Raw genomic sequence first — 27,098 nt, 5'->3', positions numbered from 1 at the left:
AAAGTCTCAGGCGTATAATAAAAATAAGCCGAAGCAGCTGAGGATCAAATTTTACAAACTGCAAATGTCTCCATGATCTGAAGATGCGCCTGTTCGTGGACCAAGGAGTCCTCAGCGAGGCTAATCGCACAATGAGAAGCTTCAGGATCTCCTTCTTTGTTTGTGTGATCAGGAGGTACAGCAGCCGGTGAAGGAAGGTTGTGTGTGTTCACGACAACAAAGGTGGGAAAGGTGACCCCAGCACATTATTTTGCCACCTGACCAATCAGCATGCTTTTATGTCACAGACTCTGCTGAACCTAAAGAACAGGGTGGGATCGTTTCTAGCTGTAACTGCAGCACATCCAGGTCAACCACAGGAACTCAGTCAACAGAAGATTAATTAGCGATACCGGTTTGTGCTTCTTTTTTTAAGCTGCTCTCCATTTTCTTGGGCCGAGCCAGCAGCTCGTTGGTTACACGATGAGATTAGTCATGAAGATCATAACTGTAGCCCAGTTGAGTTATTATTAGTGCTGTGAGCGTTGATCCAGTTGAAATCACGTTAACGCCATAACCGCTTTGAAGCGGCAAATCTCCGTTAGCGAGTTAACGCGGCTCGCTCGTTGGGCTGCACGCCACCAACGGGTTAGTGCTGTCCAGCCCCACGCACGGGCGAGCCACGCTAACTCGGAGATTTGCCGCGTTAATTCAGGTATGACGTTAACGTCATTTTAATGAGATTAACGCTCACAGCACTAATTATTATCAGTACAGAAAAGTTGATAACCCAGACTTTAATATTCAACACAGATTATAAGCTGGAAGTTCCATGATCGTATATGTGACTGACTGATAATCAGACCAGAGCTTCATGCACTTCATCCTCCCATTGAAGGAACATGCTGCCAAACTGAAAACACCTTTAGCTGCTCTGCAAAGATCACGGTGGATACCTGCACCAGCACCTCACTCACGTCTCGTTTAAACTGTCCTTAGTAAGTAACTGCTAAATGTGGAGCCACAGAGTGACTGGACCCTGATGTTTTTTTGTTTTTGACATTTGTTGATAAGGATGGGGAGAAAGAGCATGACCTGACACAAGCCCAGGACACGTGGAGCAAATTCCTATATGTATATTTACATATTCTGTACATCCACTCAGAATTCAACGACAGGCCAATCATTTCACTGTTATCAGCCAGTTTTACAGGGATAGCAACCAAAACCTATATACCTATATATTTAATATATATATATTAAACTTTATCTCATAGAATCATTCCTCTATTGTTCCTACGATGCTTAAAACTGCTGACTTTTTCCAGCCTGTGCAGCCGTCACGCTCATAAATAGGGGCAGGTGCTGCAGGAAAGCCAGCTTACCAACTCATTAAAATGACGCTGACATGTGGTTTTATAGGAGAAACAACAAAAAACAACACAATCTTAATTTTTAACAACTGGCCTCAGATGTAAACATGTGAATGGACATGTGTGGTTGATTCTGAAAGCACAGATCGAAGAAGAGTCAGCAAACAAATGTGCAAATTATTTGTGTTTAGCTTCAACAACAAAAAACAAACAAAAACAAAAGTGATGCGCTGGGCTTGGCTCCTGCAGTCTCCATCAGCAAGACAAAAGGAAAAAAAGCACACGTGTACACACACACGCACACACACACCCTCAGGCTGTTGTAGAAATTTCACGTATTCAACAAGGACAGCAGTGTGTGTGTGTTTGCTGCCCTCATCGTCATGGTAACGCAGCCCGTGATAGCAGCAGATCAGTGGGGTGGAGGTGGGTGAAGTGTGATCCCACCAGCAGGGGGCGTTCCAGAATAGAAAAATAACTGGTCTCTGTCTCCACACGGTGTGTGCGGCTGGGCGTTCAGTCAGAGCAGTGTGGCGAGCGGCAGGCTGGGAGGGGCTAGAGCGTGATAAGGTCTACCAAGTTGCCCTTAGGTGGAGTCATGCTGTCTGGGAAGAAGTTGACGAGCGTATCGAAGAGCTGTGTCCGCTGAGCGTACGTCTGGTCTATGTCTGAGAAACCTGAGGGGGAGAAAGAAAACGCAGGTGAGCAGAGACGCATGTACAGAGCAGAGCGCCATGCTTTCTGCTCCTCAGGCCGGGTCTAGAAGATGCTGACTGGAAACCATCTGTGTAGACTCAATGCACAGAATCAGGCCTCAGCACACAACCTCTCAAAGTAATCATGTAGACACATATATGGCTTTACATCAGCCCTCTTTTGTTTATGTGATGTAGTTTGTGAAACACAGACAGGAAGCAATAAAATATCATTTCAGCACCTTCTTGATGACGTTTGTCACAAGCTGGTTTTAGTCAGTGTGCAGTGAAGACAGGCTGTACAGATATCTGGTAATCCTGCACCTTCATCAACCTGAACAAAAGTGCTGCCTGAAGTGAAATACTGAGGTTTTGCAGACACATGACTGGTGACCATGTGACATTAACTTGTCCAGCATTTGGGACATGTGACAATCAATGAATCATTCTCCAGAGACACGGGAATAACGAGGGGAAAAGAAAGATTATTATCCAACAGACTGAGTGGCTGCTGGAGGTGGATGGCAGTCGCTGGTAAAGCTTCAGTCTCACTGTAAACCAGTCAGTGACCCATGGTCCCATCCCATGGTAACCACCCATCTCTAGGGAAAAATGCCTAACCCCTACTGGTTGGCAGAGTCTTTTCTACAAACACTGGCACTCTGCGCAGGAGTGGAACTGTGAAACGAAGACCATTTGCCTTCAAAGTAAAAGTTGTGCCTCAGCGTTGCAACCAACTTGTTTCATTAAGTGCAACTTTTACTCTGAAAACCTCTCCACTTGCAGTTTCTGTCACACTTTTATAAAGACTATAAACCTGATGGTTCCCATGTGTGCAGAGCGTGAGCTTTTATGAACTCTGAACAGGTTCTTACCAAGAGGGATGAAGTCAGAGCTGGACTTGAAGAGCGCCGAGGGCAGCAGCTGGAACTGAAGCACACAGAACAAACGTCACTTTAACGTTCAACAGCAACGAACAAACAAACGCACTGATCAGAGTCCTGCTGCAGCAGGTGCTGCGCCGGTCTGAATGCAGATGAGGGCAGGATACACCTGAGCTCACGTCTGTCTACACAGACTCAACCTACCAACTGCAGCAGAGGCTTAACGCCTGCATTACTCACAAACCAGCAAGTGTTTAAAGCAGTGCTGTCAATACATCGTGATTAATCGCGATTAATCGCAATTACTTGATCAATAGCCTGGCTGTAATTACATTTTTTTCAACTTTATATTTAAGCTTGTAACTGACATTTATGCAGTTACAAGCTACTAATAGGGAAGTATACACTAATATATATATTAGTGCTGTCAAACTATTAAAATGTTTATGCAGACTGATCACAGGGGAACTGTGGATTAATTTGGATTAATGATTAAACATCATTTATTTTTATTCTATATTAATCACGTTTCATTTTGCATGAGCAAACAGACTCGAGAAAAAAGGGCAAACATCGCACTTAACATGTTGAACATTCATGTAAAAACTCTGTAAACATGTATCCTCTCTCTGTCTGTCTTGGGGAGGCTTCACGTGCTCGAACGAGGAACCAAAGCTGTGTAAAGGTTCTCAGTGATGTTAACAGGTCTGCAGTTTGTTCCGCGTGGCGTCAGTCGATGTGTCCGAGGTCGACTTCCTGAGGCCCCGATGCTCCGCGAGTGTCCAAGCTGGGTGAGGCGTTAGCCAAAGTGCTAGCAGCATCCTGGCTAACGTGTGCTTCGAGTCAATGTGATATTTTAAGCTGGAAGCGCTTCGGTGAAAACAGAATTCCTTCTTGCACAACGTGCAAAATACCTTATGTGGGTCGACTGTTCCCTCTTATTTTTTTAATGCTAAATTTCCCACGGAGAGGGCCGAAGCGCGTTTATCATCTTCCACATCGAGTTGATTGGTGCAGCTGGCCGTCACTACACACCAGCTGCCCCGTGCGCATGTGCGCAGCTGACTCTACTTGGACAAACTGCCCGAAATGCCTTTATAGAAACACTGCAGGGATTCTGAGTCGCTCTGCACTCCAGGTGTGTTAAAAATTGTAATCCTGTTGCCCGTGATGGCGGATTAATATTAACACGTTAATTTTGACAGCACTACTTAATATTCTCAGTTTTATTATATGCACATATATGAATGCATTAAAAGACTGGATTGTATACAAACGTAGACGTTTAAGGGAAATCTTGTACCTCTTTGGTCTCATCCGGGTCTGTGTGGTCTACAGTGAGAGACAGGTCGTTCTGGAGATACTTCAGTGCACTCAGTGGCTCTGACTGGGCCTTTTCTTCAAACCTGTGAAACCAACACACAGTGATGACATGAATACCAACAGAGGAGGCTGCAGTTACAGCTACTGGCAACTTGATGGCAACAGAAGCAAAGCAACTAAGTGCATGCTAGATTCCCAAAGGTGCTAGACAGGAAGTACTCATCCCTTCTCACACAGATCTGCACCTCTGCATTGCTACTGCTACAGTTACACTTACTCTTTTTAACTTTACGTATGCAAATCATGTCACCACAGTCACAAAAGCTGCCCCAATTTATAACTTTATAACTATAAATGAAGCAATTTTAAAAAAAAATCATATTTATTGTTAGTTTATCCCGTTGGTCACAGCGGGAAGAAAAAACAACTCTTTAACAAGAAGAAGCCCCCAGGAGTGCTGGGCTCATGAAGAGGCAGCTCTCTGCTGCAGCCGGCTGGGAGTGAGAAACAGCTTATATGTGAAGTAAGAAATAATATGAAAGTAGAAGAAGAATCTCAATAATAAAATCATTTAGATCGTGAGAGAAATCCAGAAGATTCCACGTTAAACTTGATAAACGGTTCACTTTAGAGGTGGAATACTTACTGAGCATTACTGCTCCAAGGTAAAGGGTTCAGGGTATAGACTACACTGCTGGCTGCTGGTAGCTTTTAAAGGCACAGACCTGTATTTTCTGATGAGGTATCTGCAGTGGCGGAGCAGGTATTCCTTGGAGGGCCGACACAGTTTGAGGGACCAAAAGTCATCCAGGCGCATCTTAGGAGAACAAGACTTCCCGGGGTTTCCCCCAAACAAGTAATGCACCTGCACACACACAAACAAGGATAAGATACATTTATCATTCACTCTTTAGTATGTTTTAGATATGTGCACAAGATAAATCTGCCTGTTGGTGTATGAATAAAACACACCGCTCTCATCTGAATTTAGCTTCTAAAATACGTGTTGATCTGATCGAGCTGTAGGCCCGATGCAAACGAACCAGGCCTGTACTAGGCTTCGTTCCACTCCACTGTTAATCCACACTTCCTTCACATTTACCTGCTGTCTGTTTACACAGGAAGTCTCACTTTTACAATACAGTTTGAAGCACTTAAAATAAAAAAAGGTCAGACTTGTTGTTAGGTTAACATCGGTCAGAATGTCAAAGGGAAAAATGCTGGACTTCAGTCAAGCTGCGCAAATCTAAATTCTGCAAGTGACATAGTTGTTTGTTCATAGTGATTCTCCTTCTTTATTAAGGAAAAGGGGACGACCTACAAACAGTTTAAAGCATCATTAACTGAATTTTTGTTTTTTCACTGTAAACATTTCAACTTTGCAAGCACTGAAATTCTACGCAAGCGCTTCGTGTTGCCAGATGTGTGAACGGGCAGTGGGAGCTGGGCTGTGTTTGTGTAATACAGTGTACATTACTTTGTGCATCTCATCGTAGACCAGCTGGTGAGCAAAGCGTGGACATGGCTCCTCCTCCTGCAGAGCCTTGCTTGGGTTTTCTTTCACTGCCTGATCGTTCTTATACACACAAGACCTGAGCAGGAGCACACACACAACTTACATCAGCGGTAAAGATACACAACACTTCCTGAAGCCCTCGGGAACAACTGTTTGTTACAGCACAAACACACATTTGTGAGAAGCATTACTGACAATACTGCATTTCCAAGTCCTTCCAGTCACATTAACCCACAACTCCAACCTAAACCTGAATCATAAAGCCAAGTGTGAAACCTCAAACAACCATTTGATCGAGTTAAGAAAAATGTTTACGCCCCAACGTTTAAAAGTTGGCTGTCTCAAAGAAATGGGAGCCGCTCACACGATGCTGCAGGTGTCTCACTGAAGGATTTCACTGGACACAGAGTACAAGAACATTTACTGAACTCAATGTTCAGGAACACGGAGGCCTGCAGCCTGTTCTCACACACACACACACACACACACACACACACACACACACGCACGCACACACGCGCACACACACGCGCACACACACACACACACACACACACGCACACACACACACACACACGCACACACACACACACACACACACACGCGCACACACACGCACAGACACACACACACACACACACACGCACACACACGCACAGACACACACACACACACGCGCACACGCGCACACACACACACAGACACACACACACACACACACACACACACACACGCACAGACACACACACACACACACACACACGCACACACACGCACAGACACACACGCGCACACACACACACGCACACACACACACACACACACGCACGCACACACACACGCACGCACACACACACGCACACACACACACGCACACACACACACACGCACACACAGCCGCACACACCGCCACGCACACGCACGCGCACACACACACACACACACACACACACACACACCTCTCAGGGATTACCAGCGCTGTGTGTGGAGAGGTCGTGAAATACTCTGCAGTGCTGACATTTGTATAGAAATGTTGAGTGCGAAGCGCATGCGAGTAGTGTTTGCATGCATGCTCTGCTGTGTGTTGTGGTGAACATCTTGGCTACAAAGAGCTGGTGTGTGAAAGTACTTCCTGTGAGTGTTGTTGTGGTTATGATCAGAGGAAGTTTTTAGTAGGACGAAGCGAGTGTTTATCTCTCCGTCTCCTACCAGTTGTTGCGGGCGATGTCGTAGATCCAGAAGGAGTTGCGCACATTTTCCTCGCGTTTGTCCTTGTCTTTACTGAGGCCAGACAGGACATGGATCTCGTTGAGTTCAGGGTCGATGGTGGCTCTCTGGGTGAAGCCCGTCATCGGCACTGCATACACAAGCGGAGCAAACAGACGGTCAAAGACAAACACATTTACCTGCAGGTCTGATTTAGCTAAATCAGGTCAGGGTTTCAAGCTGATAATAGCAAAACTTCTGTCTCCACAAAATGAAAGAAAGCGGCAGCGTTAGGGGCCATCAAAGAAAACTACTCGATAACATAGCAACGAGCACCATGGCAACAAGGACTGACACAGAAAGAAACAATGAACAGCATGCAAATGCAGCTCGGTGTGATCAGACATCCCAACACACACGGTTGATCTTCTACGATTACAGCGGGCTAAAGGATCGAGCCAGGTTAAAACAGCACGGGGGCGGGGTCTCTGCAGATCAATGATTAGAGCGAAGCACAGGAGGAACTGTGCACGGTTATGATATGAAATCCTAACGAGGAGCTCGAGTCTGCCTGCAGGCCTGAAGCACACATCGTTTACATCTTCATACTGCGCCATTTCATAAAATCAGGAATTCAATTAAAACCACAAATGCGGAGTTCTGGGTCAGCTATAACAAAACGTTCACACGTTATGACGCTGGCAGGTCAATCTAATGCAGCGCAAATGTCCAGTAGAAACAGTAGCCACAGCTCAGCTCACAGCAGCAACATGGAATCGTGACTCCACTGTCAGCACGGCTGCTTTTCCCTCCCTGAATCGTCCACACGATGGGCAGAGCATGAAATAAGCTGCTGACAGCTCAGCACTCAGCTGACTCAGGATGAGATGCTGTGGTGCTGATTTCATTTCTGGAAAATTACCATTTAAATGTGTGAAATTCAACTGATCGACTCAACAAATGTGTGTTTAATGAATTATTAATGATATTTCCGACAGAGCAACAGACTGTAAAGCTTTGTGAGGGGAGCCAATACTGGGTCAATGAGTAGTAATAATATAAGTTATTTATACCTTTGTTCCTTAAATTTTTAAACACATATCTGTACTTTGTACTCCTTAAACAGGCTCGTATACTTTGGCTTTTGACTGGACTTCTTTCAGGTCACTGGGCCTTATGAAAGGCAGGTGTGTTCAGGTACGAATCAGCAGCGGATGTCACACAAACACAGATGAAGAGTCGCAGTCAGGGGTCGGCCGGTTTGGAGTTTTGGCACAACACTGGAAGAAGTGCAGATGTGCATATGTTGTGACTGCAGTTCAGCATCTAGTTGGCGATACCGAAGAGGAGCGTGCATGAAGGGAGTGACGTTTTCTGTTTGTCAGGTCATCGTAAATGCAAAGTTTCTATCAGCTCAACAAACATCAGCAAACACACAAACCAACACGACCTGCCTGCACCGCCCTCAAAAAAACCCCCAACCAAACAAACAAAAAACCTCCAACAACTTCAAGAACCGAATGTGTTAGCTTCACCCTGCAAACTACATCTGTTATAGTCGACTGTTACCAGTCAGCACAACAGGACAAGCTGGCGTTTCAGTGCTGAGCTCACATCAACATGAGACGTGTTTGGCTTCATAATCAAATCCTTTCGGTTCTTTCCTGCTCACATTTTTCATCAAATCATACAGATTTGATGATAGCTCCAGCAGGGTAAGACAGAGGTAAGTGGTGGGTAGACAAGGTCTATTTATACTGGCTTTGAGGTGAAGCTGAGACTGTAGCAGACATTTTAGTCGATCTGGCAGGAAGTGTCTGAAGAGTGGAGGAGCTCCTTAACCAGACAATCGTCATCTCTGTTCTGATAGCTCACAGAATCTATTAGCCTCGATCATTTTATCATATTGTTAATGTAGCTGAGTCAAACAGAGCCCAGAAGACTACGAGGCAGCTACCACAAACGTGCAAATGAATATCTACCACGAGAGGAGTGCTCTCAAACAAAGCTGTAGGTTTTTAGTATGAATTTATCAATACGTTTCAGAACTGAAGCTAGCGAGCTAGTTTAATAAAAGGGTGATATTTGTTTCCAGGGATGTGTTCAGTAGCGCCTCGTTTTCAGGGTCGGGACAAACCCTTAATATACGCTTAAAGTAGAGCACTGCCCTGAATACAGGATCTGTGATTCCTCTAATAGAAAACAGCGAATTCTCCTTTTCCAACGGTTCCTCGGCTCAACTTGGTTTTCAGGGTTTCTCAGTATAATACCTGGTACCAGCTACGCTGTTCAAGTGAACCGAGTCGAGCTGACACTCGGTGACTGATGAGGGACACCACTAAAATCTAAATCACCACTTTTGAAACCCGGCAGTGTAAAAAACTGATGAGGTCTGAAAATACGCTACGATGATTACAGGCCACCTGTATTTGTTGTTACTGATAGCTTAATCTGTGTCGTCTCTCCCTGTGTGCAGCTCTATAAACCAGTGGACCTCATCATCCAATATGAGATGTTCTTACCCATCCCAGAGTCTTTCTTGGTGCCATCAGATATGATTTCTACGTGATCTCCATCCACATCGTAACTGAAGAAATCATTGAGGTACGTCTTTGACCTCTGACCACCAAACACGTAGAGGCAGCGGTTCCTCTGGCGAAGAAACAGAAATAATGGCCGACATTAAAGTCAGTCGCTGACGGGATTGTCCTCAGAAATAGATCCAATGACGCACTCACAGTGTGGAAGAGCATGCAGTGCCCGATACGGGACTGAACATCCTCTGGGCCAGCGTTGCACGAGTCCTCCCGCAGGAGGCTCCACGTCCCCAGTTGGCAGTGGTAGGCGTACAGGCCGCTGAACTGCGGCTCCGACGTCCGGCTGTCATCCACGCTTCCATTACACGTCAGGATCCGACCGCCAAACGTGTAGATCATGTGCTTCTCAGAGTCCATGCACATCTGCAGGAAGAGCAGTTTGTCACTGTTAATAAAAATGCATCTCTGAGCTGAAACTAATTTACTTTGATTTAAATGCTTCAGATTAAATCAAAGCTTCCTTCATTACATTTTCTCCATTTGTTTTTTTTGAGTTGAAGCTTTTTAACTGCCTTGTGTTTTCTTGGACACGACTCAGCTTTAAAATCATTCTGCCTAACAAATGTCCAAAGTGGGGATGTGTGCGACTACACGACTACTCGATTGCTCGTTGCTGTTCTTACGAGTCGTTTAACTAACTGTTGAAATTTAAATTTGATGCCCAATGCTGGTCAATTATTGTCCTAAATGTTATGCAGACATCTGCCACCAGATGGCGCATCGTTGTTTAAAAAAAACTAATCCGTTAATAGGCTGATATTTTTGTTAACACCATCAGAATGAGATGGGCTCTCTATTAGTGCTACTCCTCCACATCAGGAGGAGACAGCTAAGGCTGTCAACTCCTGGGTAAGGCGTTCAGGCCCAGCACGTCCTACTGGGAGGAGACGCTGGAGAGATTACACCTATCGACTGGCCTAGGCGGTGTTTCCCAGGAGGAGGAGGGCCCAGAGGGAAGTCTGGGCTTCCTGCTGCACCCAAGATCCAACTTCAAAATAAGTGGGAGCAAATTGATGGATTCAGATCTATATTTGGTATATTTTAATAATAAGTTAAGCTCTTCTGTAGTAACACACTTTCATATCATATTTTAGTAGAACATGTGCTGTTGATAATGCAGGATGTGAGGTGCTGCGCTGTGAAGCAGCAAGAATGTGGAAAATGGTTTAAAATGCTCTTGGTTTTCAAGTTTAACTTGATGCCTGAACGTTTCTTGGTCGCCAGCAACAGCCCTGGTCCAAAGTGACAAACATCTGCCTTAGTTTCACCCCAACCCTAAGGTGACATCTTAGAGCTGCTTTTGGATGATGTTAAAAATAGTTAAGCTGCAGCATCTAAACGCTGCCTCTCAAAGAGTGAGGAGAGCACAGCACAGACAAGTCTCCACTGTTGCTGTGAGGTCACGTGTGCGTCACAGCTTTGTCGATCAAACAAACATGAACGCCAGCAGCAGCTACAGAGTATGACCACAAAGAGCTGCTCGTGTTTTTCAGCTTGGGCTTAGCCAGGACTCAAGTTGACTTCTGCTGGAGCTAAAAGTGGCAGCAAGACTAAGCCCTTTCAAACCAACGCAGCAGTGAAATGAAACCAATGTATATTTAACATTAGCTGTGCCACTTTCCTTTATCTGACATACACAAGGAAACTACACAAGGTGCACCTACCCTTTCCCCCTGTGGTCTTTATTTATGTGCAGGTTTGATGAAAACATTTTTGAATCCTTTTGTCTCGTACGCAAGGAAACGATGCACCGAATACAAGAGTTGTATTTATTTATACGTCACGGGGTGAACACCTAGTGCAAACATACTTTTACTCCACGTACATGAAGGTTGGAAATGTTTAAAAATGTGTGAACAAAAATTAAAGACATTTAGAGCTAAAACTAAAGATTTGCAATTACTAATCAGCTAAGGTAAGGCTTCTCCTTGAGCTGTTAAACTTAAGCCAGGTTCAGACTACACACAGCCCCTCCATCTCACCTCCTGTTGGTTCAGGAGTGGAGGCCCCTGTTGTGTCCGACAGTGTTCGGACACAATGGACAAACACGAGGAAGATGCAGTGAGTACACGTATTTAAAGAACTGGAGTCAACTAAGCAACTGACGGGGGTGAGTGGAGCTGAGTGTCAGGTCTGATGTGTGACAGAAGGTTAGCAGCAAGAGTCAAAGGGAAGGTGCCCAAGATGATGGTGAGACCTGTTATGATGTTTGCTTTGGAGACGGAGGCACTAACAAAAAGCAGCTGGAGGTGACACAGTTGAAGATTTTTGTTTTTGGAAGTGACAGGAAGGAACAGGACTGATAATGATTAACTCAGAGGGACAGGTCAGGTCGAGTTATCTGCAGACAGAGGAGGAGGAGGACGGCTTAAAGGTTTAGGACATCTACAGAGGAAGAACGGTGAATGGACGGGACAAAGGATGTTGAATATGGAGGGAAAGTGGAGTGTAAGAGATCGTTTTGCCTTTGCAGCTACCTGGTGGTCAAACACCAACTTTGGCCCTCCGTCGGCCGACGTATCCTCGCTTAGTAGCGTCCAGGTGTTGGCGTCTATGTCATAGCGGTAAAAATCGCTCTTCAGCGACTTGCTGTTCCTGACACTGGAGTCCAGGTAGCGGCCCAGCGTGTAGATCTGTCGCCGCTGTGAGTCGATGCACATCTTGTGGCATGAGCGAGCACTCGGACCACTCTGTTACACAGGAGACATGCTTACACGTATGTCTAACATGCACAGACAGTGATTTTTCTTTTCTAGTCAAAAACAATCAGAAGACACTGGTGAGTGTTTGATCACCTCTTTCTCTGTGTCTCTGGAGATGCAGGCCCACTGGTTCTCCTGCACACTGTAGGCCCAGAAGTCTGCCAAATCCTGCGTCCCATCCCAGCCTCCAAACAGGTACACCGTCTCTGTGGGTTAGAAATGACCAGCACTGAGCCTTTTGTAACCATGCTCCTGCAAACAAGGTTGTTGTTTTTCCCTTAACCTCCTACGACCTGAACTCTTTCAGCATTTTGAACGTGTCTTTGCTATTTGGGCTGATTGGGACCTAAAGAATGTAAAAACAAAGCATCACCAGATTTTTACCTAATTTTTGTTTCTGAGAAAAATGAGATCCACATATGAGGACATTTGTTTCAAATTTTGATAGAACAGTGGCAGCATGATGTCCTTGTAAGTGGATATCAGGCCCTTGTAGAGAGAAATTAAGTATTTTGGTCTAGACGTCCCAAAATGTGACGTCCACATATGTGGATGGTCCTAGGAGGTTAAATAAGCATCTGTTTTCTTATTGTACATGAAATCAGAAAAGATATTATGTTGCAGTTCACAGCACCCACCATCACAAGTCTCTGTTCAGAACTACGTTTTATCAATAACACATGGTGGTGGGGGTTCAAACGGTGGTCTACTCTGCACAGCGGACTCTTCGGTCAGACGGGGTCAGCATGCAAACATGCAAAATTGAGATGATTTATGCTTTCGCTTACAGGGGAAAGCTAAAGCTACATTTTCCATGATTTGACAAGCAAGCCGAGAGATGGCACGTTGCAATGTAGCATGACTCTTTAAAGCGCTCTCTCTGTTGTGAAACTTTGTTTGGGTCAAATTCAGGCCAGTGTAGCTCAGGCAGATGGGAGATGTAGGAAGCTGCGAGAATGAGTTGTAAAGACACAAAGTATTATGAGTCACTGGAAACGACCAACAATCGGTTGATTTGTGTAAAGGATTAGCAGGAATTTGGGATTTAAAGTGCTTTCAGATCACATTCCCCCTTTGAAGTGACACACTGTGTGGAGGTAAATATGACGCTCGTGAAGCAACAGCTTTGTTAAAAAGCCCGTTTTGTGCCAGAAGGGCGATTAAGCAAAAACATAACAAAAGGTGACGGGAAAGAAAAGGAATATATGAGCAGGGTGTTTATAAAACACTGGTTTCACCATGAGATCATGATGTGCTTGCTTCATACAAAGTGGAAATCCCCTATTCAAGTTCTTTTTAAGCATATCAGCATCTGTGGCAGTATATGATGTATATGACCGAGTGTACATAAGCCTGGAAACGGCTGCAAATGAGCACTTGGAATGAGGCAAATATATGTAATTATATCCAATAATTAATAATTCTGCCATAAAGCAACATTTGAAAGTCCATAACAAAAATGTTATTTTGTATCATCATCTAGAGGCCGAGCTAAAACTACAGAGCAAATCAACATTTCTGCAAAAACAGCCTCCGTGCCTTCCTGTCAGTCCATCTTTTTGCTGACTGCAGGTCTTGTCAGATGAAGGCAGCTAGCATGACATGAGTATGATTGGTTTAGTTTGGTTGGCACCATGGCACCGTCATTCACCCCCTACATCGTTCCCTCGCTCACCTGGAGACCGCTGGAAGCACTGTGAGAATCATGTTCTTTGATTTCTCCAGTGCCTTCAACACCATTCTTCCCTCGGTTCTAAAGGACAAGCTGGTGAACTCTGGAGTGGACCATCACCTCACTACCTGGATTTTGGACTACCTCACCGACCGACCACAGTATGTGAGGACTCAGGGCTGTGTGTTGGACAGGGTCGTCTGCAGTACGGGGGCCCACAGGGAACGGTTCTGGCTCCGTTCCTCTTCACCATCTACACTGCAGACTTCTCCCACAACTCCACCCAGTGCTTCCTGCAGAAGTTCTCTGATGACTCTGCAATAGTCGGCCTCATCACTAATGGGGACGACAAGGAGTACAGAGGTCTGACCCAAGGCTTTGTGGACTGGTGCCAGCTGAACTACCTCCAGATCAACGCCAGTAAAACCAAGGAACTGGTGGTAGACTTCCGCAGGCACAAGCATTCTCCACTGCAACCACTGAACATCCAAGGTATGGACATTGAGGCTGTGGACAGCTACAGGTACCTTGGTGTTCATCTGAACAATAGACTGGACTGGACTCATAACTCAGACGCCCTCTACAGGAAAGGGCAGAGCAGGCTGTACCTGCTGCGGAGACTCAGGTCGTTTGGGGTGGAGGGCCCACTCCTGAAGAAATTCTATGACTCTGTGGTGGCTTCTGCTATCTTTTATGGTGTGGTCTGCTGGGGCGGCAGCATCTCTGCTGGGGACAGGAAGAGACTGAACAGGGTGATCCGAAGGGCCAGCTCTGTTCTAGGATGCCCTCTGGACCCAGTGGAGGTGGTGAGTGACAGGAGAACGGCGGCTAAGCTGTCATCCCTGATGGACAACATCTCCCACCCCATGCAGCAGACTGTGACAGCACTGAGCAGCTCCTTCAGTGGGAGACTGCGGCACCCACGGTGTGGGACGGAGAGATTTCGCAGGTCTTTCCTCCCCACTGCTGTCAGACTCCATAATAAAGACTTTAACTGAACAAACACACACATCCATACATATGCAATAATACTAAGTGCAATAATCCTTTCTGGCATCGTTGTATTTTTACTCAGTTGTATATAGTATTTGTATTTGTATTCTATTTTTATCTTATTGTATATTTATTTTATTTTATTCTACTGTATATAGTATTTGTATTCTATTCTGTACAGCTGTGTACTGTATTTATTCTTATTGTATTCTAATTTTTGCCTCATAACTTTTGCACTGTCCACTTCCTGCTGTGACAAAACAAATTTCCCACGTGTGGGACTAATAAAGGTTATCTTATCTTATCTTATGTTATCTTATCTTATGTTTGCAATGCAAACTTCGACCAGCTGGCGTGGGAGCTGAGAGCTGCTGACATCCTCAGCTCAACATAAGACAAACTGGTTTCCGCTGACATGTTTCAGGTGTTAGTTTGTATTTTGTTAATCACATTATTAACTAGGGCTGTTCGATGTAACGATATATATCGGATGACGATATAAAAACATCTATCGTTTCATTTTACGCTATCGTTTGTTTCGTGGTGTCGCAAAATAAACGGTTTACAGTAATATTTGTTCATGGTTCTGATGTCACTGTAGTGGCTATATTCATTAGTTAAAGTTCTCTCTTTCTCTTATATTTTATATAACCACACTACGGACGGACAAGCGCCTGTTTTTATGCGTTGTCGTTAGCAACAACGACGGTAAAACCATCACGTGTCCGCTTGTTTACGTTCCACATAAACCTTTCACAATAAAGCTCAAGATCCTGTTGAGACTTTTCAAAATAAACGGAATCACGTGAAAGAGCAGATTATTTACGGATGAGAAGTAAAAAAAGAGCCGCCAGGTGCTAAAAAAATAAACCTTAGACTCAAACGTTAGAACAGGCTTTTCCCCGCAGCACGCCGTGTAATAAATACTCACAAAGAAAACGGCGCCGTTACAACTTATGTCTAAAAATGTATCGTTTCATGCATCGTTAAAACACTGGACTCAGCTACACGACGCCCAGCTGGAAACACTTCACCTACCTGAGATTCACAGAATTTACAGAAAATGTTACATGTTTGTGATTTATATCGTTATCGGACGACAGATGTCTGATATCGGGAGATGAGATTTTGGTCATATCGCACAGCCCTACTATTAACTGCAGCTTTCCACGTGTCACGCTATAATAACTCCCACCACGTGGCAACTGTCTGAAAGGACTCGAGGTTCATGTGATAGAAATATAATTTTATATGGTATAAGTTTATTGTTAAATTACTGAGTAAAATATATTCATCAACTTTGTAAGTGTACTGTTAAATGTTAAATTTACTGCATTCTTTGTATTTTGCCTCCAAGCAGCCAGACTGTCATTTTTTAAACTGTTGTCTTGTGCAAGCTTTCTAAAAGGTCTTCCAGAGTTTTTCTTTGTGTTTGTATTGTTTCATGTAAATTGTTGTAATGACAACAAAATGTCCAAACCAACAGGCTTTACTGAAACACAATCAGTGCAGCCTCCCACACAACCACAACAAATGCTGCATATCATCCAGAAACCTCAGGAAAACCCTGGATAACCAAGTGTTCTGTCCCTTTGTCCCTCTCATGCCGTAAACATTTACCAGATAAGCTGTGTGTTCAAATAGAGAGCGGTTCATCATAACCAGAATGTACAGTACAAATCCCAACAGCCAGTAAAGGGACTCAGATCAGGGGCTGTGACGCCATAGCTTAACTGGTCCTTCCTTGTGTTTAAATAAATAAAACAAACTGACAAGAAATTCTAAATAAAATAAAATAACACTAATTACGAGAATGTAAACGATATCAGGCACCGGACAGAGAAATCACTGGGAAGTCCTGCACCACGACTCCTGTGGTGGGACACAGAGGTCAGTGTGTGCTGCCTGATGCAGAGCAGAGATGCTGCCTTCTCCCAGCTCATACACGAGCTGCAGACACTGCATCACTCAGTCTCACATACACACACTAACAATGCAGGCTTCTGTTTTTCCTGGCAGCCAGCAGGGAAGTACACTGCCAACAATGTTGTCAGATCCAAGGGTTAAAATAAATTAATTCATTAAAAAGCAGCGGTGCGTCTGTCGAAACAAAAGCCGAGATTAATGTGTTTTTACAAATAGAACGGTTTGGTTGGAAGGAGAACGTTCGAGGTGGGGGAACTGTGGAGGGTTCATTTGATTAAACGGCAGCAGAGCTTTGCGAGCTCAGTGTGCATAGGTGGACGTGAGTCATAGCCAAGTCATAACAGTGCGCTGTGTGAGTCTCACCAGTTTGGACGTCAATGACCATTTGATGTCCTCCCCTCATCCCCGGCCTGTTGTCGTCACCGTCACCTGCAAAGAGAAAAGAGGATGGAAAAGACAAAGATGGAGTGTGAGCGTGGGGGGGGACAGACGACGAAGCAGAGAGGTGAGGCGTGGATCAGGCAAAATGGGGTGGAGCGAAGGGATGGGCGGGGCAGCAAACAGACAAGAAAGACAGCGCTGCTTTAGACAGGTGGCAAAGTTGTCAGCATGTATTGAAATGTGTGATAAGCGGGAACATTTCCCACTGGAAAGATGGGCTCACTGTTCATTTCGTCGTGGTTGATTTCTTGGGCGCTTGTACCTTTGTTGCATTTGGGGATGATCTGACTCCACCTGGGCTTGTACTCCTGCTGGCTGATGTACTGGTTAAACAAGCCGTCTAGCAAGAGGACACATGAATCAAATATGAGAAAGAAAACAAGCGTAATCCCATGAGCATTTCTCTCAGTCAGAACAAACACTATGGCTGCATACCTCTCACAGCTTTGTCTATCAGCTCCTCACAGGCATCAAAGTCTCCTTGCAGCACCAGTCGGTCGTGCAGGTGGGTTAGCATGGGGTGCTCCAGAGCTATTCGAGTCTTCTTCTGCAGCGACTCGAAGGCCTCTGTGTAGTTATGCTGTCGGAAGTGCTTCAGGCAAAGGCGGATGGCTTCCTGTTCTCGGTACTATAAGGACATGATGGAGAGCAAACTGATGAGTTCAACTCACTGCACGAATGCTTGGACCACACCCGACTCAGCATCAGGTCTATCAAACACGTGTGAAACCAAATGACACTGAAGGTTGAGTATTACGCCTCAAAGCTTTTTTTAAAAACAAAAACACAACGCAGCGCATGATGCCACCAGTCTAGTATTTTACATTATGCTGCCTTCACACGTATATGAACTCAAGCGACGTTCGATTCTTAATCCATACGGTGGTTATGAGCATCGTGTTCCAGAAGCGCATTCGTGAACTCAGACACAGTGATGCTGGACGAGGCCTGGCTCCCAGTCTCCACTCCAATTCATCCTAACGGTGCTTTTTTGGGGTCGAGGTCAGGATCTGTGTAGGCCAGTCAGGTTCTTCCACACCAAACTCCCTTATCCATGTTCCAACAGGACAGCGACATCCCCAACTGTTCCCACAAAGTTGAGAGCATGAAATTGTCTAGAGTGTCTTGATTTGCTGAAGCATTAAGAGTTCCTTTCACTAACGGGCTGAGCCAACAGTCCCACCCCACAGTCCCCCTCCACCAAGCTTCACACTTGGCAAAACGCAGTCAGACAAGTAGCATTCTCCTGGCAACCACCAACCCAGACTCATCCATCAGATTGTCAGATGGAGAAACCTGAATCATCACTCCAGAGAACACGTGTCCGCTGCTCCATAGCGTCTAGGGGTGGGTGCTTTGCACCACCGCACTGGATGCTTTACAGTTGGAGGACTAGATACAGCCGCTCAGCCATGCAAACACCCAACAGGTGTAGCCTGCCAAAACCTGCAGGATACTGTTGTTCAGAGCAGCGGCTACTGTCGTCCTGTGCACGACTAGTTCATATAGTTAGTTAAATGTTTCTGCCATTGTTAAGGGACCGGTGTATCTGTGCATTGGTCCTACACAAAGCGTGTGTGTGTGTGTGTGTGTGTGTGTGTGTGTGTGTGTGTGTGTGTGTGTGTGTGTGTGTGTGTGAGAGAGAGAATGAACAAACTTTGAACAAACTGCCTGAAATGTGTTAACAGAGACATTTTGGGGATTTTGACTCAGTCTGTGCTCCAGATGGGTTAATTATTAATCGTGTTAGTCGTGATGATGGCACATTAACACTGACAGCATTAAAAAAATATATATATAAGTCGCCAATTTTGGATGAAAGGGGTAAACCTAAGGATGTACTCAAAGCGGTGTGCTGCTTGTGCAGATGTAAAGTGCGAGCAAAGTACTCAAACACGACTAACTTGCATGAGCATGTACACGTCCACCATCCGGCAGAGTATGCTAGGCTATCACCAGCGTCTGCAGCTCCATCAAGCATTTGGGCGCACTCTGAGATGTTTAAATAAACAGCTGTATATTGGCTATAATTTGTAAACTAAAGTAAACTGGAAACAGCTGAACTAGTGAAGCAGCAACAAACCACATGCACAGATATTGTTGATGGTTACGGGTCAGGGAAGGAATGGCTTGTGTTAGCACTGTTAATGTTAGTCACTAATCCAAAAGCACCACACATTTCAGCAGTTTGTTAGTTCTCTGTTTGTAGGAACCTCCCTGATCAGAACACGGCTGCTGCTGGTTAACTCGAACAGTAGCAGGTACAGTTATTTTATATTCTTCATGTTGTAGTAAAATATACAAGAAACGATGTGGTCGTAAGAAGCACGGGTATAATGTCCCGGCTCCTTCATATGCAAGTTAATGATTAAGCTAGCAACACATGTACAGCAGAGACCACACGATACCACTTTACAGCAACATTAACTCATGTGAGCAGGTAGGCGGACGATGAGAATTGTCAGCAGTCTGGAGATATTTTAAGACAACAAAAGTAAAGGAGCCTGCCAGCTCGGCTCTGCAGGTTTTTCTTTGCTTACATTTGAAAGGCATGGCCTAAAATCCACAGAGGCCAAACTATCTTTTGTAATTAAGTAATAAACTACGATATTCATAAATTACATGGAATCCAACACATGAATTTAAGACAGAAGTGAAACTATGTGAATGCAATTAAAGAAACTGTCCCAGAGACAAACTGAGTTTGTGGGTTTCCAAATGTAATCAGCACCTCTGACATCCCAGAAGTTTTCATTCAAGCTGATATTACGCAGGAAGGCAAATCCACTCTTCCACCTCTGCCCCACCCCTCTAACATCCAGGCTGAGGCCTACCTTGCTATACCAGTTAAGGCAGGGCTGCACCACATCTGGGTCTTCAATTCCATGCAGCTCAATGTACCAGATGCTGAAGTTGAAACTCGGACCCCAAGACATCAGAGGCACTGAAGTTAAACAAACAAGTGGTAAGAAGTGTTAACAGCAACAAACACATGACAACACAAAGCGTGCCAAACTGCTCTCACCTATTTTGACAAATCTGCAGGGGAACATCTGCTCGTCGATCTTGTGCTTTAAGGTGAACGTTTCCTTGTTGTAGTCATTCTTAAGGCCACTGGCAGATGGAGAAAGACAATCAACATGACACAGCTGTTTCACTAATCCTACTGGTGAGTTGAGATACCGACTGAATCCATTTGCTGGACAGCCCTCCACCTCTGGCAGCTAACTAGACTTCATGTGTGGCCTTGCAGCTGCAGTTCAGGCTGTTAACAAACATGCAGCCTGCTAATGCAGCTCTTCAGCTGGATGGACTCATTTGCCAGTTGCAGGTTCTCCAGAAACAATTTGCAACAATTGAAGTTGCACATTTACAACTACTACAATCCTCTGTTCTTTGAATTTGTATTTATTGAAGTTCAAATTCAACATAACACCTGAGGCAATTTATTACTTAAGACAATTTTTTTTAAAAATCTGTTCAACCAGTGAATTTCTGTCAACTAGAAGTCGTCTCGACAGCCACAATTGAGAGCACTTCTGATGGCACTGTCATTCTCCTGGTATTGTGTCTACCAATAAAGACACTACAGGACCAGACAAACACAGAAACATGTCTCCCTGAAGCTACAGGGGCATCTCACCTGGACAAAAGCTCGGTCATGTTTTCTTCGCTCATCCCACCAAACACTTTGAACTTCTTCAAGTTGCACACATGAGTCTTCTCATATTTCCCAAAGGTGATGCTCTGAACAATTGCTGGCCTTTCCAATTTTAAGATTAAAAACTGTGGAAAGAGATCAAGACAGGTGAAACAGACTGAAAGCACAGAACAGAGTTATGACGTATTTAGTGGTTGTAGAGAGCTCCAGGAAATTTGCCTGAAATTATGCCTGCCCCGTCGCTGTGAAGGGATTCTCTCCTTATCTAAACGACTACAGCATCAGGTAAGTGGCAGCACAACACACTATGAACTGCATCCACATGTCACTGGTGCTCTAACAAGCCAAGACATCAAATGACAATCCACCCATGGCCACAGCACCGATTAAACAGGAAATGTGAAAACATTTAAATCCACAGAGACCAACATGTTCACATCCGCTGTGAAAGCATCAATATCAATCTGAAATGAAGCATTAATGAATCACACAAACTCCCCACCTTTACGGTAAATAAAAAAGTAGCAACACTGAGTTGACTTTCCATTTTGTGTTTGTAATGAGACAACGTGTGATGAAACAATGGGCTCCTCCCATCACCCTCCCGTGACGACTCACATCCAAGGTTATAATTTACTCACCAGTAATTTGGCACACAGTTTTTTAATTAGTCGATGGAGGTGGGGGTACGCTACTGATTTGAACGTCATGTTTTGGACAATCACACCAGTTTGAATTTAACCCTTTAAGACCTGCCATAGAACCAAGTCCACCAGAGCTTATAGTATATTTTTACATGCTGTGGGGCCATTTTTGGGAGCATTTCAAGTTGCAACCATTACAGCCCAAATTTTAATAATATGTCTGCATTAAGTGCATAGTAATTACATAAATTGCGAAAAACTACAAAAACTTATCCCTCAAAACTGTAAATACAAAAAAGTTAAAAGTTGCACAAAATAGTTTCCCACCACAGGAAATTTATTTTAAGTCTTCATAGTTTTATTTTTGAAATACACCAATTTTTATATACTGCAGGAAAAATGAAAATAAATATTATAATGCAAATTTGCAAAAAAAAATAAAATAAAATAAATTCCACAAAATGACGTCACTTCCGGTTTCGGGCAGGTCATGGCGGACATGCGATAGTTCACGCTGATGGACGTAGGAAGTGTTACGAACAGCTGATCGGATCGGCAAAACCTGTTTCTGGAATATTATGTTTTTGTTGCTGCAAGTGCTTTTTATGCAGTTTTTGCAAAGCTATATGTGGAAGGAAACCGTGACCGAGGACAAGCTGATGGCATCAGATGTAAGTACAACTCCTCCGGTTTAATATGCAAAAAAAATTATTGCGCTAGCTTACACGGTTGCAGAGCTACCGGGATTTAAAAATAGTTACGCAAAACGGAGCGTGCTGCTCTGACCGGCTTTAAAGGGTTAAAAACGTATCCCAACGCTGAAGGTTTCCCTGTGGACGGTGAGCTACATGACCTGCTGCTGTCAGTGTGGATTCGTGTGAAAATGCTTCCACTCTGGGATTCGATCATGTGGTTTTCAGAAGCAGCACAAATGAACAATCTTAGTGTTGTTTTCTTTATGAACAGATCCCATCGGCAAGGATGCAATCTCCCAGGGGGAGGACAGAATGCCCCCCAAGCCCCAAAACTGTTTAGTTTATGCTCCACGTTTTATAAAAAATGGAAAGAAATGTTCTGCATCATTTCTCATGGGGAACTGTTACTTTAGATTGACAAATCAATTGTTTAACCAGCAGTTTTCTACCATCCAAACACCGCCTACTCCTACTCTAAATTACAGGCAGATTCCTGCAGTTTTCCTTCATTTAAAGCATAAAGGACATACCTGAGCTGCAGAATTATTAGAATTTGTGAAGCCTGCGTAACACCCAGCTGCTCTACTAGAAACAGAGTATTTTGAGTCTGGGGTGCTCAGTCCTCCAAGTGAGTGGTTAACCATTGTTTTGCAATGTTTCACTTCCTATTGTCAGTCAATGCAAACTTTCAGATTTAACCTCAAAGTCGTGCAACACTATCTATGACGGTGTTGTCAAAGGGAGTCAATGAGTTCAAGAGAGAGGAAGGCAAACTTTTTCTTTCAGAAGTGTGAACGTAAACAGTTGCTGTTGCTGCTCACTGCTAGGTGGAACCTCCTCATACAGCTGCAAGATAAAGTTAGTGAACTCTTTGGAATTGAAGCCTTAAAAACGAAGCCTCCTGCAGTCGTGCTGCTGTTCGAGGACCCGTCACAAACCTGGATAAATGGGAAGGTTGTATTTGGTGTGAAATGGGGATCCGTGCACTGTGGTAACCCCCTGGGAAATAAGAGAGTAGCTAAGAGTAGCTAATCTACATCGCCTGTGTAGGCTCTCAGTCATCCAGGCCATAGTTAAAATTAGGGCTGTTCGATTTAAGGAACGACATATATCTAAAGACGATATGAAAACGCCTGTCGTTTCATATTAAGCTATCATTTGTTTTTTTTCATGGTTTTGATGGTCACCGTAGTGGCTACATTCATTCCTTAAAGTTCTCTAACCTTACTCCTAAACGAGGGGCTCCCTCTGTAACATATGGTTTGTTTATGTCTGACACAGACCAGAAAACTGTAAAATTATGCAGGAAAACGAACCCCAACTCAGACTAGGGCTGTGCGATATGACCAAAATCTCATATCCCGATATATATATCGTTATATCAAACAGCCCTACCTCAGACTCAAACACGACAAACCTTTTCATACACCTACGCAAGAATCATGTGAGGGAGTTTACGGATGAGAAGCAACAAAGAGCCGTCAGGTGCTCAAAATAAACCTCAGACTCAAAGGTAGTAAATACAAAGAAAATGGCGGCCGTTACAGTCAAAACACTCGACTCCAGCTACACGACGCCCAGCTGAAAACACTTTACACAAGTCGAGCTGCCTGAGATCCACAGAATTTACAGAAAATGTGAAATTTTGTGATACATATACCGTTGTCGGGGCGATAAATGTCTTCTATCGGGATATGAGATCTTGGTCATAGTGCACAGCCCTAGTTAAAATAGACCCAGACCATGATGCTTCACATGCGAAATTTAGATACTGGCATTCATTCTGCCCAAACATAGAATCGTTTTTGCCAAAAATGTCATATTTGTCTCATCTGGTATTAAAACTTTACTATTTGGGGGTTTTTTTTTTAGGTTTTTCTTATATCAAGACAATTCCTATTCACTTTTTTATTATCATCTTATTTGTAATCGACAAAATAAACGTCCTTTTTGTTAACATTGATACATTTGTTGGACCTAAAGTAAAAACTGATGACAGAGCTGCATCTCATCTCCTTACTATGAATTACAAACATTCACTTAATGTTTCTTATCTTTGTCCAACCCTTTGAATTATTATTTCAGTTAGTTTGTGTATAACTGACTTTTTTTAAATATCACATTTAGGCACATTCACACTTGCTGAGAAGCTTTTAATCCACTCACTACTCTTACATCAACTTGAGTAACTGAGACCTGACTTAAAACCATGTTACATTCAGGCAGATCAAGGTCAGCCTTGAGATATTCCATGTACTGAGCACTCAAATATAAACAAGCCCAGCAAGACACTGTAAGCGAGGCCAACCCCCCCAAACAACTGAAAGCATAGGTATGCTTTTCACATGACTTTACCATTCAGTTAGAAAACAACACTGTAAATAAACATTAATAGTTCTACTGAATAACATTGGATTCATTTTTATTAAACTGTAAAACACAAACGGCATAAACTGTTGAGAATTCACACCTGCAAGAAAAATAAGTCTAACAGAGTGAATGTATAATGGAATTGTAAAGCGCTTTGGGTGCCTTGAAAAGCGCTATATAAATCCAATCCATCATCATCATTTATTATTATTATTATTATTATAACAATAAAGAGGAAAAGCACCAGACATGATGAATGATGGTCTACCAGCAACAGCTGGAGCAAGGTCGAGCCAAAGAATGTAAGTGTTCAAGTGGAGTTACAGAAGTTGATGAAAACCCATCAAGTTAAATGCAAAGGAAGAATTCCCACAAGTGTTACCTGTTTAAAACAAACAAACTTACTTTTTTGGTGAGAAGGTTACAGAAAATGGAGTACTGGTTATTGTATCAGTAATAACACAGACGTGACGCAGAAGTGTGATTGACATGTTTTCAAATGCCCCATCTTAAAATGTCAAAATTTCCCAAAGAGCATTCCCAGTAAAGCAAAGGGTTTCTCAATCCCATTGGCCTCTCTGTGCAGACTGCAGTTTCCTGTTTATGCACCTTCACAAGATGCACCCTCTCTAAAATATTAATGTTAATTAATTAGCCAAGCCAATTACCTATGAACTGTGACGCTATGAACCTACACAAATCACGACTTTCATAGACAACTGCTGTTCCACGTCAACAAAATTAAAGCTCATCAGAAATGAACCTACCTGTGGAGGATAGTTGCTCTCAGAAGACCACCTGGAGGACTGATCGTTAGGTTTATCCACCAAGATATTCCTAAACAAAATAAAGAGACAAGTATTTACCCACTGTGGAATACCATCCCACCAAGTGAGCAGAAAACGCGGAAAGACAGCAGTGCAAGGTTGAGCCGAATACAGGTCTGTGTGTCCTGGAAGCTTATGACAGTAGATTTATCACATAACAAAACTACTTTCTTGTAGTCACGCTACATTCTGTTAGAAAGCTCATTTAGGTAACTGTTGTTGTTAGCCAACTAGCATTAAGTCAGCTACTGCTGAACTGTTTGCTGAGTGCTGAACCAGCAACAGGCGAAAGCCGCGGAACTATGGGTGACTTCGTTTATATTAGATTAAAACATGGGTGCTGGCGTGAGCGACAAGTAAGTTTTCCTTTCGTTGCAACAGTTTCAGGTAGCCTATAACCAAGCTCATTAGCATAGCTGCTAAAGCAAAGCTCTATGGTTAGATAACAACAGCTAGTTGCCTACTTCAGCTCTGGAGTCCAGTTAGCTAACGTGGACGTTCGTTTTTCACGTATTAAGATACCGAAGTGTACACTACGTAATCAAAGCGTAAAATATTATACAGCTGTGACAACGGAAGTAACAAAGAATAATCTGGGCGTGTTCCAATGCCACGTTTTCGGGGTTGTCACTCTCGAATAATATAACTATAAGAGAAGAATACACCATTCAGTTGCTTTGTTTACGTTTTGAGATAACGCTCCAATTGATATCCTACACTGAAGTAGGAAACTGTCCCTTAGTTGCCCACACATTTCACAGAAATTACTGAGCGTCATTTCATCACACAGAAAGTACATCGTAAGCTATTGCTTCCAACAAACGTTTAGCGGAAAAACAACATTATCATTATCGGGCGGCTAAATATCCGAAACCAAACGCCCCACACGGTAGCTAGCGCTAGCTTGCTCGCAGACAAGCTAGGCCAGTCGCGCAGGGTGGAAGAAACACAAGTGCGCCGAGATGACAAAAGACCACCTTCCACCGCAAAACCTAATGCATACGCTGGGCCAGAGGATGGGAAAGATACTCACTCAGGTAAATATGTAGACGAGTAAGAGCTCCATTTAAAAACGCTGAAAGTGAGGACTCTGCTCTCGGGAGCGACAGCCATCTTGTTGCAGAAAATAACAGACAGCAAGAGGTTAGCAAGGAGCGAATATTGACAGCTCTTAAAGAGACAGTACACATATTTGTGTTGTTTACGAAGCCTCCTCGGTAGCATGAACACACTGCACGATACAGTTATCACGTCAGCTCTTCATATTCATCGTAACAAAACTCGTATTTTTTTTTAAATTATCATTTTTTCCGAATATCATTCCAGCTGAAACATGTTAATTTCAATCGATAAAACATAAAAAGCGAATGATAATAAAATAATAACAATACCTCCATCACATTAATGTGGCCACAGGCCAAAGATGATCTTCTACAGCCCCGTTCCTAAATATGTACATCATCCCTAATTACTACACAGCTACACACACACAGCTACTGGAAGTCGAGTTAACCAAAACTCTTTAAACCTGATCCATAAGTAGGGGTTTCGAAATTAATGCATACATATAAATAGAATAAAGACTCCCACAGAA

The 27,098-nt window shown here is 43.7% G+C and overlaps 1 protein-coding gene across 3 annotated transcripts; it reads right to left on the bottom strand.

Annotated features, from left to right (window-relative positions):
* Positions 1–1,099: 1,099 nt before the first annotated feature.
* Positions 1,100–26,661, bottom strand: mkln1 (muskelin 1, intracellular mediator containing kelch motifs). 3 transcript variants are annotated; one of them, XM_026146342.1, is made up of 18 exons: positions 26,538–26,661; positions 25,445–25,514; positions 20,951–21,093; positions 20,333–20,421; positions 20,142–20,251; positions 17,743–17,935; positions 17,531–17,647; positions 17,230–17,295; positions 12,369–12,481; positions 12,051–12,263; positions 9,715–9,936; positions 9,499–9,628; positions 6,980–7,127; positions 5,732–5,846; positions 4,980–5,119; positions 4,235–4,337; positions 2,923–2,977; positions 1,100–2,029 (listed from the first exon to the last, which is right to left on the bottom strand). In XM_026146342.1, the coding sequence occupies exons 1-18, from the start codon at positions 26,615–26,617 to the stop codon at positions 1,908–1,910; spliced, it is 2,229 nt and encodes a 742-aa protein (XP_026002127.1). In that variant the 5' UTR covers positions 26,618–26,661; the 3' UTR covers positions 1,100–1,907. The 3 variants fall into 3 exon arrangements, with proteins under 3 accessions (XP_026002127.1, XP_026002129.1, XP_026002130.1); XM_026146344.1 differs by having other exon boundaries at positions 17,570–17,647; XM_026146345.1 differs by lacking the exon at positions 26,538–26,661 and adding an exon at positions 25,969–26,028.
* Positions 26,662–27,098: the final 437 nt, after the last annotated feature.

This window comes from Astatotilapia calliptera, chromosome 17 (genome assembly GCF_900246225.1).
Source record: "Astatotilapia calliptera chromosome 17, fAstCal1.2, whole genome shotgun sequence".
In the NCBI taxonomy this organism is placed as follows: domain Eukaryota; kingdom Metazoa; phylum Chordata; class Actinopteri; order Cichliformes; family Cichlidae; genus Astatotilapia; species Astatotilapia calliptera.
Note: the sequence above shows the minus strand (reverse complement) of the source record. Positions and strands in the feature narration are given on the sequence as shown.

What these genes read in the sequence shown, in the direction of transcription:
- mkln1 (XM_026146342.1), bottom strand. Translation starts at nt 26,617, where the DNA reads ATGGCTGTCGCTCCCGAGAGCAGAGTCCTCACTTTCAGCGTTTTTAAA. An exon ending in GGTCATTGACGTCCAAACTG is followed by an intron (nt 12,482 to 17,229) that starts GTGAGACTCACA and finishes TCTAACCCACAG; the next exon opens with AGACGGTGTACCTGTTTGGA. An exon ending in TCTACGATGAGATGCACAAA is followed by an intron (nt 5,120 to 5,731) that starts GTAATGTACACT and finishes GTGTGTGTGCAG; the next exon opens with GTGCATTACTTGTTTGGGGG.